The sequence below is a fragment of the Lepidochelys kempii genome, chromosome 1 (assembly GCF_965140285.1).
Source record: "Lepidochelys kempii isolate rLepKem1 chromosome 1, rLepKem1.hap1, whole genome shotgun sequence".
NCBI classification, from domain to species: Eukaryota; Metazoa; Chordata; order Testudines; family Cheloniidae; genus Lepidochelys; species Lepidochelys kempii.
Window position 1 is genome coordinate 227,694,097 of NC_136380.1, and position 12,838 is coordinate 227,706,934.

The 12,838-nt window shown below is 40.7% G+C and overlaps 1 protein-coding gene across 6 annotated transcripts in view; it reads right to left on the minus strand.

The window, feature by feature from the left end:
* Positions 1 to 4,472: 4,472 nt before the first annotated feature.
* NUP50 (nucleoporin 50) overlaps positions 4,473 to 12,838 on the minus strand; it is a 37,700-nt gene continuing 29,334 nt past the window's right edge. For all 6 annotated transcript variants that reach the window (XM_073316153.2, XM_073316133.2, XM_073316174.2 and 3 more), the window contains one exon: positions 4,473 to 11,068. In XM_073316153.2, the coding sequence (XP_073172254.1) occupies positions 10,866 to 11,068 (203 nt within the window). In that variant the 3' untranslated portion in view covers positions 4,473 to 10,865. The remainder of the gene's footprint in view (positions 11,069 to 12,838) is intronic.

Consider the following 12,838-nt stretch of genomic DNA (forward strand, 5'->3'; position numbering starts at 1 on the left):
ATTTTAATTGTTTAGGGGTATATTGCAGAGGAATGAGAGTGCCATTTTTGTCCCTTTCCAAGAATCTACAGTTATTCCTAAAGAAGGAAAAGATCCAACCCCTTGTGCATCATACACCCCTATATCTTTAATTGATGTGGATGCTAAAATGTATGCCAACATGTTAGAAAAGAGATTGTGTCCTCTTGCCCAAATATGTTCAGCTGAACTAGTTTGGATTCATTGCTGGCAGGTGTCTAGCCAATAACTGCAGAATTCTGAATTTGATCTATAGTGTTAATTCTAGCAATTCTTTCCATGCACTGCTTTCATCAGAGAGTGAGAAGGCCTTCCACTGGCTGGAATGGGTGCCCTTCTGGTTTTGGTAAGCTTTGGTTTGGGGAATCAGTTTTATAGGGGCATATCAGCCCTCTATACTCCTCCTCAAGCATCTATTGTGGTAAATGGTCACCAATCCCCCCCTTTTAATTTGTCTAGGGGAAGACCGGTGCCTTGTCACACTGCCCCCCCCCCCCCGGTTTGGCCATTGAATCATCTGCAATAAATGGGAGAGAAAGCCCCTTTGTAAAAGATATTAAAACACCTTCTGGACTAAACGCAAACTAATTTTGTATGACAATGTTGTGTTCTATCATTTTTAATGAGGTTTCTGCTCCTGCTAATAATACAGTTGAAGCTGGAATTGGTGCAGGTAGTAGGCTTCAAAATAAACTACAAAAGAAACTTATCAGCTACATAAGTTTAAATGGGCAAAGGAATTGAAAATATTTAGGAATAAATATTGTGGAGAAACAAATTTTAAGGCAAATTCCCCCAGTGTGGAATAAAATAAGAGTTGGAGGAATGAAACAAACACACGTTTCAATATACATACATATATAATTTATTTCTGAAAACTTTCTTCCAACTCTGAATTTTAAGGGGGACATAAAACAAAACTCTAGTCAACTGCTAGGCTCTTTTTCCCCTGGGTCCCAATCTTTTAATCTAATATATGCAGGGGCATAATCAGACCAAGTTATAACTCCAAAATTAGTGGTTTTGGACCAAATTAGCCAAGGTCCTAAAAACAAATTTCATCAATCCTGGAATAAGATCCATGAGTTGCAGAATAATATGTATAGTCCCTGGCATTGATTCACATCTTGCCAACCATCCACCAGATGCTCATTTTTCTAAGTGATGCAACAAATTTGCACTTGCTCTTCCCACACAGCAAGTGTACATTCAAATTAACCTAAAGTGGCAGTAAGTATCTCATTGCAATTCCCTCCCTGCCCCACCCCCAATATCCAGTTTCCTAAAAAGCTTTCCATTGACTGAGAGCATATACATTGGCAAAAGTGAGGAGTTTACCTTGCAAGGATCCCCTTACTTAAAATATATCTGCCCTCTGTATCTGAATTGTGCTGAAATGCTCAAAAGGAAGTGTGTAGCAAGAAGTATTGCCACCTGTCTTCTATTAAATTGCCCTGGAGACACATGGTAGTGATGGCCAAGAAGAAGTAAGATCTTATTTTTCTTCAAGTCTATTTCCTGTAAATAGATGATACCAGAAAAATTATTTCACTGAGCAGAATGCCTTTTTTCTTTGGGGTTGGATTGTTTGTCCCCTTAACAGGCATAAGAATAAAAAAAAAAAAACTTCACTTGAGTATTCAGTCCCCTTTGATAAAAGCAAAGAGATCCACCCATCCCCCAGCCAGGTGCCAGGTCTATTACATTGGTGCCTCTTTAAATAAGCCATTTTAGATAAAGTTGTTGTATCTTTGAGAGGAACTCCCACATATTGATTTGCCTGTAACACCTTTGTATTGTCATAAGTGATTTACTATAATTTTTTTTAATTGAGCCCCTTTTATAGCTTTTCTATGAAAACATGTAGTTTAATTTCCTTCCTTCCAACCCTCCCTATGTCTTCTCCCGTTGTTGCCTGCTCCCCTCTAGCTGAGGGAAATGCTAATGCTTCAAAGGCACACAATAAGTATAACACCCAGTGATGAGCTGCCAAAATCTTAACCGGTCCCCTCCTTACCCCATGAGGGGGTTGTGGCTCATCCCCGCCCCCTGGGGACTCCTGCCCCATCCAACCCCCCGTGTTCCTTGATGCCCCCCAGGCCCCTGTGCCATCCACCCCTGTCCCCTGACTGCCCCCAGAACTGGGCAGGAGGGTCTCGTGGGCCACCATAGTGGGTGCCCACCCCACCCCTAAGAGCCAGAGGGACCTGCTGGGGGGGCAGCTCCCAGGAAGCATCAGGCAGGTCCCTCTGGCTCCTAGGGGCGGGGGAGCAGCCGCTCACCCCACTGACCACATCAAAAGTGGTGCCTTAGGCTGGAGCACCCACAGGGAAAATTTGGTGAGTGCAGAGCACCCACTGGTAGTTCCCCACCCCTGGCCCCAGATCACCTCACCTGTGCTCCGCCTCCTCCGCTGAACGTGCTGCCCCGCTCTGCTTAACCCCCCACCCCCACCCCGGCTTCCCGCGGATTAGCTCAGGAAGCCGGGGAGGGCTGAGAAGCAGGCGGCGGCTTCCCGCTCAGGCCGAGGGTGGTGGAGGTGAGCTGGGGCAGGGAGTGGTTCCCCTGCGCCCCCCTCCCCCCCCCAGGTTACCTGCTGCAGCGTGGGTGGCTGTCCTCCCGCACCAGCTCACCTCCACTCTGCCTCCGCCTCCCTGGGCCTGAGAGGGAAGCTGCTGCCTGCTTCTCAGTCCTCCCCAGCTTCCCACCGAACAACTGATTTGCTGGAAGCCGGTGGGGGGTGGTGGTGGTGAAGCAGAGCAGGGCAGCGCAGTGCATTCAGGGGAGGAGGCGGCAGAGCGGAGGTGAGGTGGGGCAGGGCAGGGCAGGGAGCTGCCGGTGGGTGCTCTGCACACATCAAATTTTCCCTGTAAGTACTCCAGCCCCGGAGCACCTAGGGAGTCTGTACCTAAGGCACCAATTTTGGCCAGTTGAATTTAGAAGCCCTTTCAGAACCGGTTGTCCCATGAGGGACAACCGGTTCCAAAAGAGCTTCTAAATTTAACAACTGGTTCTAGCGAACTGGCTCCAGCTCACCACCGATAACACCCCCTACAGACTTTGCACAGGACTCTAAGTCTCCATTGCTCCTTACTTAATAGCCCAAGAAAATACAGAGCATTTAGAAAACAGACATCCTGGACACACTGTCCCTTACTCCAGCTCACTGTTCCTGTTGGAGTTCTAGCTGGTCCATCTGAGTTTAGGTAGCAGGGCTTTCCCCTGCCTCATCAGGGTCCTGCAGTAACTTCCTTTTACTTGGCAAAAATGGCTGAAGACCCCAAATAAATCAGCTCCTGCCCTTTACAACAACTCAGTCCCTGTCAGGTGGATCCTGGATCAGCCTCAATAGGTGATCAGACCCCCAGCTGGTGCCATTTTTCCCATGCAACTTCTTCCCTGAAAAAGCAGTTCTTCTGGGTGGAAGCTGGTGGGCTGTTTAGGGTGTTTCTATGTGAATGAAAAACGATCCTGATTTAATTACCCTCCTGGCAGCCCTGTATTACTCTTGCTTGGAATTTCAGTCCAACATGGACTGTCTGTCTCACACTGGGAGAAGTTCACAGTTCCACCATGCTGCTCTGCCTTATCTCCACAGCAGTCAGCTTAAAATTTGGCCAAGTACCAGCCCCTCCCAATACAGCTATGCCCTGCCCAAGGCAATCTACAAAAGGAAACAGTTTTGTTGTATCCCTCCTAGGCTAAGAAAAGTTCACCTTCTCCCCCCCGCCACAAAATGGTTTTTCAAAACTAGACACCCTGGTCACTCTTCCCTTGGTTTGCTGCAAGGCAGGAATAGGGTACTGAAACTTCAGCAGAAAGCTCTTTTCCCATCTATCAAAGTTAAATGGGTGTCAGGAAAATATTTTTGGCAGAATAAAAATCACTTCCTTTCATCCAATTTTCACCTGCACGGTTTCTGAGCTATTACATTTCAGTCTAAATGATTACAATTTGGCAAGGTTATAATCAACTGAAGACATGAAGTGTTAGGCAACCTTAACTATAGACCTTATTACCAGTTCCACCTAATTTGTGATAAGTGTTTACCATTTTTACTTAAATCTGGACAACCAAAAGAAGGGAGAGAAGAGGCACACTTGGCAAATATCTTTGCCTGCACTGTAATTCTTAACTATTCAGTATAAGGCTGCTGGAGGTGGAGTTGCAGTTTCTGGCTTTGCTAGTAAAAACTCCTGCTGAGATCTGGATGAGCACAGCTATAACTTCTGGTTTTCGTGAAGATGTTTCCATTTTCACTTGGTCTGGCTGTGCTCTAAAGATCAAATTCAACTTTGGTGCAAACAGAATCCCCTTGTAGTTGGTTGTTATCCCTACTTGCACCAGAAAAGAATCTGCCCTTTAAGCAGCTGTCACACACACACCCCCCCCATCACCCAAGAAGTATTTGGCATTGCAGTCATAACCAAAAGCACACACAGTCAAACAAAGGATTGTTACATCTCCCATTTGTTTATTCACATTTTCCATGGAATTTGTACATTTTCTCAGAATGTATTAGAAATAAAATGTAAAAAGTTACATGACAAATCTATTATTCAATAAAAGATCAGCTCCTATGGAAAAAGTTGAGCTTTTTGAGATCTATTTTGACAATAATAAAGAGTGAATTCTTACATTACTCAATTCAGTAGCCTTTAATTACTAATTCATGCCATTTGAGGTTTTGTTTAATGCGAGATTTAAGTTTTTGCTTGCACATGTACCAGCCACAAAATTAAGCAAATGCAAATAAATAACTTAAGGCCTCAGAAAAGTCTTGACATTTGAGAAGTCATGGTGCTGCAAAAGGAACTAAATCAGATATTCTTAACATTCATTACCTGTTATGTTTAATTACACATTCACTTTAAAGATACATACATCACTGTAGATTTAACTAGAATCTTGCTAGATTGCCATCAACCAGAGGGGAGTATGGGGCAAAAGCAGCCACTTGACCCACTTTTCTGCTTCAAAACGGAGAAGTTACACATACAGAACAAAAGATTGCAAAAGGAAGTTACAGGATTCACAACAAAGGGTTTTGTGAAAACAAGCAGTGGTTTTAATCTTGTTCTTTTGGGAAAAAAAGTATATCCAGAAAGCCAGAGCTCCAAAATTAGAGCAACAACTCAAACCTGTGAAGATCTGGGGGGGGGGGGGGGGGAGAGAGAGAGAGAGAGAGTCTACAGCTGTAACAATGAAACCAATCATCTGTAACTCAGATTGGGAAGAATTCTCTTGCACAAATGCGCGATAGCTGGTACTTAATGTCACAACATTGAATCGAAGTAGTGTATGACTAGAAGGAATCTGTATAGGTCATCTAGCCTAGTTCCCTTTGCTCACAGCAGGAGTAAGTAATAACTAGTCCATTCCTGACAAGGGTATGTCTAACCTGTTCTTCAAAACCACCAATGACCGAGATGGCAGAACCTCCCAAAGCAATTTGCTCCAGTGCTTAACTACCCAACAGTTAGAAAGCTTTTCCTATGGTCTAACCTAAATCTCCCTTGTTCCAATGTATGCCCATTGACTCTTATCCCAGCCTCAGAGGTTAATGAACAATTTTTCACCTTTCTCCTTGTAACCACCTTTTATGCATTTGAAAACCTACATCCTTTTACTCAGTCTCCTTTTCTCCACAAACCCATTTTTTCTATCTTTCCTTGTAGGTCATATTTTCTAGCCCTTTAATAATTTTTGTTGCTCTGCAGTGGACTTTCTCCAATTTTTCACATCTTTCCTGAAAACGTGGCACCCAGAACTGGCCACAATAGTCTAGTTGAGGCCTTATCAGCGGACAGTAGAGTGGAAGAATTGGTGTGTCTCGCTTACAACTCTGGTGCTGATAGATGGCAGAATGTTCACTTTTTTTGGCAACAATGTTACTTTGACTCATTCAGCTTGTGATCTACTATAAACCTCAGATCCCTTCCTGCAATACTCCTTCTTAGTCATTTCCCATTTTGTACGTGTGTAACTGATTGTTCCTTCCTAAGTAGAATACTTTGCATTTGTTGTTCTTGAATTTTATCCTTTTTACTTCAGACAATTTCTCCAGTTTGTCCAGATCATTTTGAATTTTAATTCTATCCTCCAAAACACTTGCAACCCCTCTCAGCTTGGTATTGTCCACAAACTTTATAAGCACACTCTCTATGCCATTATCTAAATTGTGTGAAGATATTGAACAGAATCTGACCCAGGACTGATCCCTGCAGAGCCCCACTTGTTATGCCCTTCTAGCTTTAATGTGAACCCCTGATAACTACTCTCTGGAACAGTTTTCCATCCAGTTATGCACCCACCTTATAGTAGCTCCATGTAGGCTATATTTCCCTAGTTTGTGTATGAGGTCATGCAAGACTATCAGAAGCCTTACTAAAGTCAAGATATTCCACATCTACTGCTTCCCCCATACCCACAAGGCTTGTTACCCTGTCAAAGCAGTTAGGTTTGTTTGACATGATTTGTTCTTGATAAATTCATGTTGACTATTACTTATGACCTTATCTCATAGGTGGTTGCAAACTGATTTGCTCCCTTATCTTTCTGTGTACTGAAGTGAAGCTGACTGGTCTGTAACTCCCCAGGTTGTCCTTATCCCCCTTTTTATAGATGGGCACTATATTTGCCCTCTTCCAGTCTTCTGGAATTTCTCCCATCTTCCATGAGATTTTGAAGATAATTACTAATGGCTGAGATCTTCTCAGTCAGCTCCTTGAGTATTCTAGAATGTATTTCATTAGGCCCTGCTGACTTGAAGACATCTGACCTCTTCCTTCTGTTTTAGCCTCAGATCCTACCTCATTTTCACTGGCATTTGCTATGTTAGGTGTCAGATTGCAGCTAACCTTTTTGGTGAAAACAAAGGCATTTAACACTTCTCTTACCACATTTTCTGTTGTCTTTCCCCTCTCATTGAGTAACAGCCTACTCTGTCCTTGGTCTTCCTCTTGCTTCTAACGTTTTGTAGAATGTTTTCTTGTTACCCTTTATGTCTTTAGCTAGTTTAATCTCATTTTGTGCCTTGGGTTTTCTAATTTTGTCCCTACATGGCTTTTGGGTTTTCTTATGGTTATCCTTTGTAACTTGACTCAGTTTCCACTTTTTGTATGACACACTTGATTTCAGATCATTGATCTCTGGTTAAGTCAGGGTGGTCTCTTGCCATACTTCCTATCTTTCCTATGCAGTGGGATAATATGTACTTGTGCCCTTAATAATGGCAGTTTTTCAGAGAGAACTCTAGAACTGTTTTTCCTCTTAGACTTATTTCCCATGGCATCTTACTTACAAATTCCCTGAGTTTGCTTTCTTGAAATCCATTATCTTTATTTTGCTGTTTTCCCTCCTACCGTTCATGAAATGATAGTTCTTGATTCTAATGATCACTTTGACACAAGCTGCCTTCCACTTTGAAGTTCTCAACCAGTTCCTCCTTATGTCAAAAATCAAATCTAGAAGTCTCCCTCATTGCTTTCTCCACCTTCTGAAATAAAAAGTGTGTTTCCAGTGCATTCCAACAATTTGTTGGATAATCTGTGCCCAGCTGTATTATTTTCCCAACAGACACTGGGGAAGTCCACCATCACCACCAAGTCCTGTGCTTTGGAATGTATATATATATTATATAAAAAAAGCCTTATACACCTCTTCTTCCTGGTTAGGAAGTCTATAGTAGACCCCTATCATGACATCACCCTTGATTTTTTTAAAACCCCTTTTATCCTTACCCAGACATTTTCAACAAGTCTGTCTTCTATTTCCATCTCTACCTCAGTCCAAATGTATACATCTTTGATATACAAGGCAACAACCTCCTCCCTTTTCCCCCTACTTGTCCTTCCTGAGTAAGCTGTACCCTTTTATACTAATATTCCAGTCATATATTGTTCCACCAAGTCTGTGGTGCCAAACTAAGTCAGAGTTGTGATTATTCACTAGTATTTCTAGTTCTTCCTGTTTATTCCCCATACTTCTTGAAAGAAGACAGCAATGCTCTATCTACAAGGCAAGATACAAAAATTTATTGAATTAGAATTCTAAACAAGACAGACACCCTGATACAAACTATATGATTAATGGTAATTTCCTAACTACTTTTACATTTGCTTTTAGTTTTTAGAGCTTAATTTCTAGTTAAATTTTCATGCAAACAAACAAAATCCCCAGGTTTTGTATTAAAATCTGTAGACTAATCCCAGAATCTACTTTTTAGGTTTCTCCTTCCAAAAGTGCCCTATGAACTACAAATAAATCAAACCATAGTGCCACAACATTCGTTTTTATAACTCGGAGCAAAATAATTTGTGCTGTACAATTGAACACTACACGTAAAAAAAGTGTATATTGAAGTTCTCCCCATCTCACAATTCAAATAACTGAAGTCAATATAAGATACATAGATAAATTTTACACCGGTCATATCTCTATCACTTTTCCCTGTTTAATTTTGTTTTAAAGTGTTAACAGCAAAGATCTGTTGTAATAAAAACTGTAGGATTACGAGCTTAAATGAAAAATACTGTTTTTAAGACATTTCATACATATACTTTTCCTTTTAAGGGAGACTTTACAGGGTAACCTAATGTAAAGATGTGAGTATACACTCACCTATTTCCATACCATTTACTGATACCAATACGTGCTCAGCTAAAGAATAAAGTGTGCCACCTCCTTTACTCATTGTTTCCCAAACTATGATAGAAAATTTGTGTATTTGCCAGCTTGAGCATCGTGGGGTACAAAGTTTCCAGCATATTAGATTTTCATTAAGTAGCATCTGTCCCATCCTCTTTCCTGTCCCCAACACCACCCTCAAACATACAATCATAATTTAAATAATGTTTTAAACAACTCTTGCAATCACAGATACAGCAGGATCATTCACTAGCCTCTTCTACTTTGCCTACCCAGCTTCAAGAGCAAGCCAAAACATGCATGTACAAAAGTCCCAGATTTCACTCATTTCAGAGGCAAATATCATTCAGGATGGCTGTGCAAGGAGCATGTGGAAAGTTAGTTACATTTGCCTCTCCTAATGAATTTCTGTCTATCTTGTTTATTGGTCCATATTGCAATTGATGGAAAGCACATTACTATACATCTTTGCACATGAGGAAGTAAACCAGTACCAAGCACAGTACCTCTAACAGTCTAATACACAATTGCTCTTAAAGTGTGAGGTGCTTAATGAGTGATCTGCTCATCACAAAAGGTTATTCCCCTCCATGTGCAGTGACTGGCAGCCTACAAAACAATTTCTTCACTGAAAATTTAAGACACAGTCTTCTAAAAACAAATGCAAAATTTCAGCCCTTATCCCTTTAACCTGAGCCTGTAAAACCTGTACACATTATGATTTTCATTCACAGAATTAACATGCAAACATTTAAGTTCTGATCTCCGAGCTATGTACCAGCATGAAGTTAGAAAAAATTGACGAAACTAACCCCACGCACACGCGCACACACACACACACAAACTTTAGTGACTAACTACAAAACCAAATGCAAAAAAGGCACCAATTTACATTTAAAATGGGTATGTCTACACAGCATCCGAGCTTCCTTCCAGGTTAACACTAAATACTTACTCACACGTTAAGATGAAAAGGAGGACTTGTGGCACCTTAGAGACTAACAAATTTATTCGAGCATAACATTTGTAAGCTACAGCTCACTTAAAGATGTTTCAGTAGTCCAAAAGATAGAACACTGCAGCCAACACTATTGCCATATTTGATGCCAGCAAGTACTATTCTGTTGCTTTATCACATCACAAAGACAAATATTTAATAGTTTAGTACCAAGTTTACACACAGACTCTTGGCCACGTCAGGAGAAATTTACAACACAATTTTTATTTATTTTTTTTAAACTTACTTTGATGCTCATGAGACACGCTTAGTAAATTTTAACAACAGACAGGGCATGTATTTGCCTTGCCCAATTTCCCCCACCAAACTACTTCCGCTGTTGTCTCTCAACCATAACCTGGAGGGAGTAGGGAAGAATACTTCTACGAGAGAGATAGTATTGAAGACTCCTCCCTTGGCCTCTAGCTCTGTCTACAAGAATACCGATTATAGGGCCAGTCTGGTTGTGGGTTGATAGCTAATAGTCTTCCAGTTGTCTGTGGATACTATTGCACACCATTAACTGGCTGCAATAGTAAGCACAACAAAACTGAATTGTTTGCAGCAGAGCAACATTAAAGTCAACAGGAATAATGCAAGCAAATCATTTTGAGGAACCACAGATGCAGTCTCTGAATCCCAACAGTACATCAAATTTCTTACAAATTTAAAAACAATCTACAGAGGCATTGTTATTCAGATACATAATTATGCAGGTGACAGTTCGAAAGATTAGATCCCTTACCCGAAGTTAGCAGATACTGATTTTGTATTTAAAAAAAAAAAAAAAAAGCTATTCAGCCTAGAAACAATTTCAAAAGTTAAACAATTTAGCCTCCTCCCTTCTCAAAAAGGGAGGTTGCTGCACTTCACCTTAAAGCCTGTGAAGAACATGTGGTACAATATTTTGTACTTTGATTTCAGTCCATTCAGCAATCACTTTTAAATTAAATGTACAAATTTTATCCAAATATGGTTCATACACTAGATAGTCCAAAAAAGGAGGGAGGACAGATGGACACTTGGGTTCAGTTAAAGCTTTTATTAGCCATTTTAGCTTTTCCTCACAAACTTTTCAGAATTCCTGTAACAGTTCTTAGAATGTCAGAGTAGAGCATTAAGAAGTGTTCTAAGAAGTTAAAGAAAAAATGAGTAGCAGCAGTTGAGCAGTAATTTCTCAGGGCATTTGACTGCAATATGCTTAGGCCTCCTTTTTCTCCAGTAAAATTTTGTGCAGTTCATCTGCATCCTCACTTGTTTTCACTCTTATTAACATAGTGACCGGGATAGTGGAATTCTTCTCATCAATTGGTGGATTGGGAACACAGACAATAAGAACGTTGTTTTTTCCTGTTCTTGTGCATGGCATTTTGGGCGGAACCAACACATTCAATAGTATGTTACCTGCATTTGTGAGAAAAGAACATAGTCCATTAAACAAATTTATTGGTATTGTAAAAAAATGTACATATTAGTAAGCTTACAGAGCAGGAATTTAAGCTTTAGTATGGAATGAGGGATACCCTCTCCCCCGCTCAAATTCCCTCTTCCCCCACCATTTATATTCCCAAGGGATTCTCCCACCAGTAAGGATTGTAGGTATGCTTTTACTTTAGAAATTCCCTGGGGAAGCAACAGCAAATTGGGATGGTCTGTTTCGTTCTGATCATTCATTTGACAGAGTAGTGTGTGTAAGTGGCAAAGCTTGCCGATGTGATCTACTACAGCTGCTGGAGATGCTCTAGTGGAGAGGAGACAAAGGAATTTTGTTTCCCAAATAATATCTATTCCTCTGCTATTTCTAAAACAATGCTTCACTAGTGACGCAGAGGAAGATGAAATTCATGGGTACTTCATCAGATTCACTCTGCCACTGCCAGAAAGGCCTCAAGTGGAAGTACTGACCAACTGGCAGTATTAGACAAGTTTAGGTCCAAGGTTAGGCCTCTAGTCTTTTGCCAGTAGAGATGGGGGAGGGGTGTTTATCTTTGCTTTACAAAATACTTGGCTTACCAACAGAGTATCCATAAGGCTCTAGGGGCCTACCTCCCATCTCTTAGCCAGAGGTAAAATGTCAGTGACTTGTAGTTCATGGGAAGGAAAGAAATGTGAAACCCTCCCTCCAAAAAAAGTAAGAGAACAGCAAAAAAAAAGCTGAAGGAACAGTGTTAGGGTGACAGGTTTCAGAGTAGCAGATGTGTTAGTCTGTATTCGCAAAAAGAAAAGGAGGACTTGTGGCACCTTAGAGACTAACAAATTTATTTGAGCATAGCACAGGTGGGACTGTTTTTAGGAGGGTGAAGTGTCCCTATGACCAACTTAAACCTCAGCTAAATGAGGAAATGCAGTACACAAACCAAAATCTGAGTGTTCACATTATGTCTATATAAATGTAGCAACTACTATTCCAAGACATCAAGCACAGTCCTTAAGCAGTAGAAAAAAACTGCACTAAACATACAGGAGCTGTTAATATAGGACTGGATATGTTGTAGTAGAATATAATTTTTTATGGTTACCACTGTTCATTCATACAACCTATGCTGGAAATAGGGTATCATTCAGTTATAAACAACAGGCATAAGTTAACATTAAACTACTAAGTGATTTTAAAAAAAAATCACATTCAAAGTTAGTGCTGTATTAGAGCAATTTCAAATTTAAAGTCAGCAATATGCATAAACAAAAGAACAATTTTCATAAACCTAGGAAATAATTTACAAAACTATAGTAGTACTGGGGGGAGAGGGGAAATTCAGTCTTCCATTGTACCATACCAATTACATCTTAGAGGTTTTCATGCACCAGAGCTCAGCAGCACCCTACACGCACGGAATTTCTAGTGTGAAATCTAATTCAGATCTATCCATACCCAATAACAAGCCCATTCCCCAACCCAGATGCAAAAGTCCGGATTTCTACCTCTTCCTAGTGCCCTAGTATTCACAATTTATATCAAAATCACTGAGACAGTTACGGCAATTTCCTGGCATATCCCTGGAAAACCCTACTGAATTAAATTTATGTATCTTTGGGGTCCATTGTATTAAATTAATGATTTATATATTGTGGTAGTCCAAGATTATAGGTAACCTCTCGGGGGGGAGAACTTGATGTGAACCCTGGAAAGTGATATGAACTTCAAAGGACTGTTATGTTTTTAAGTATTGAACA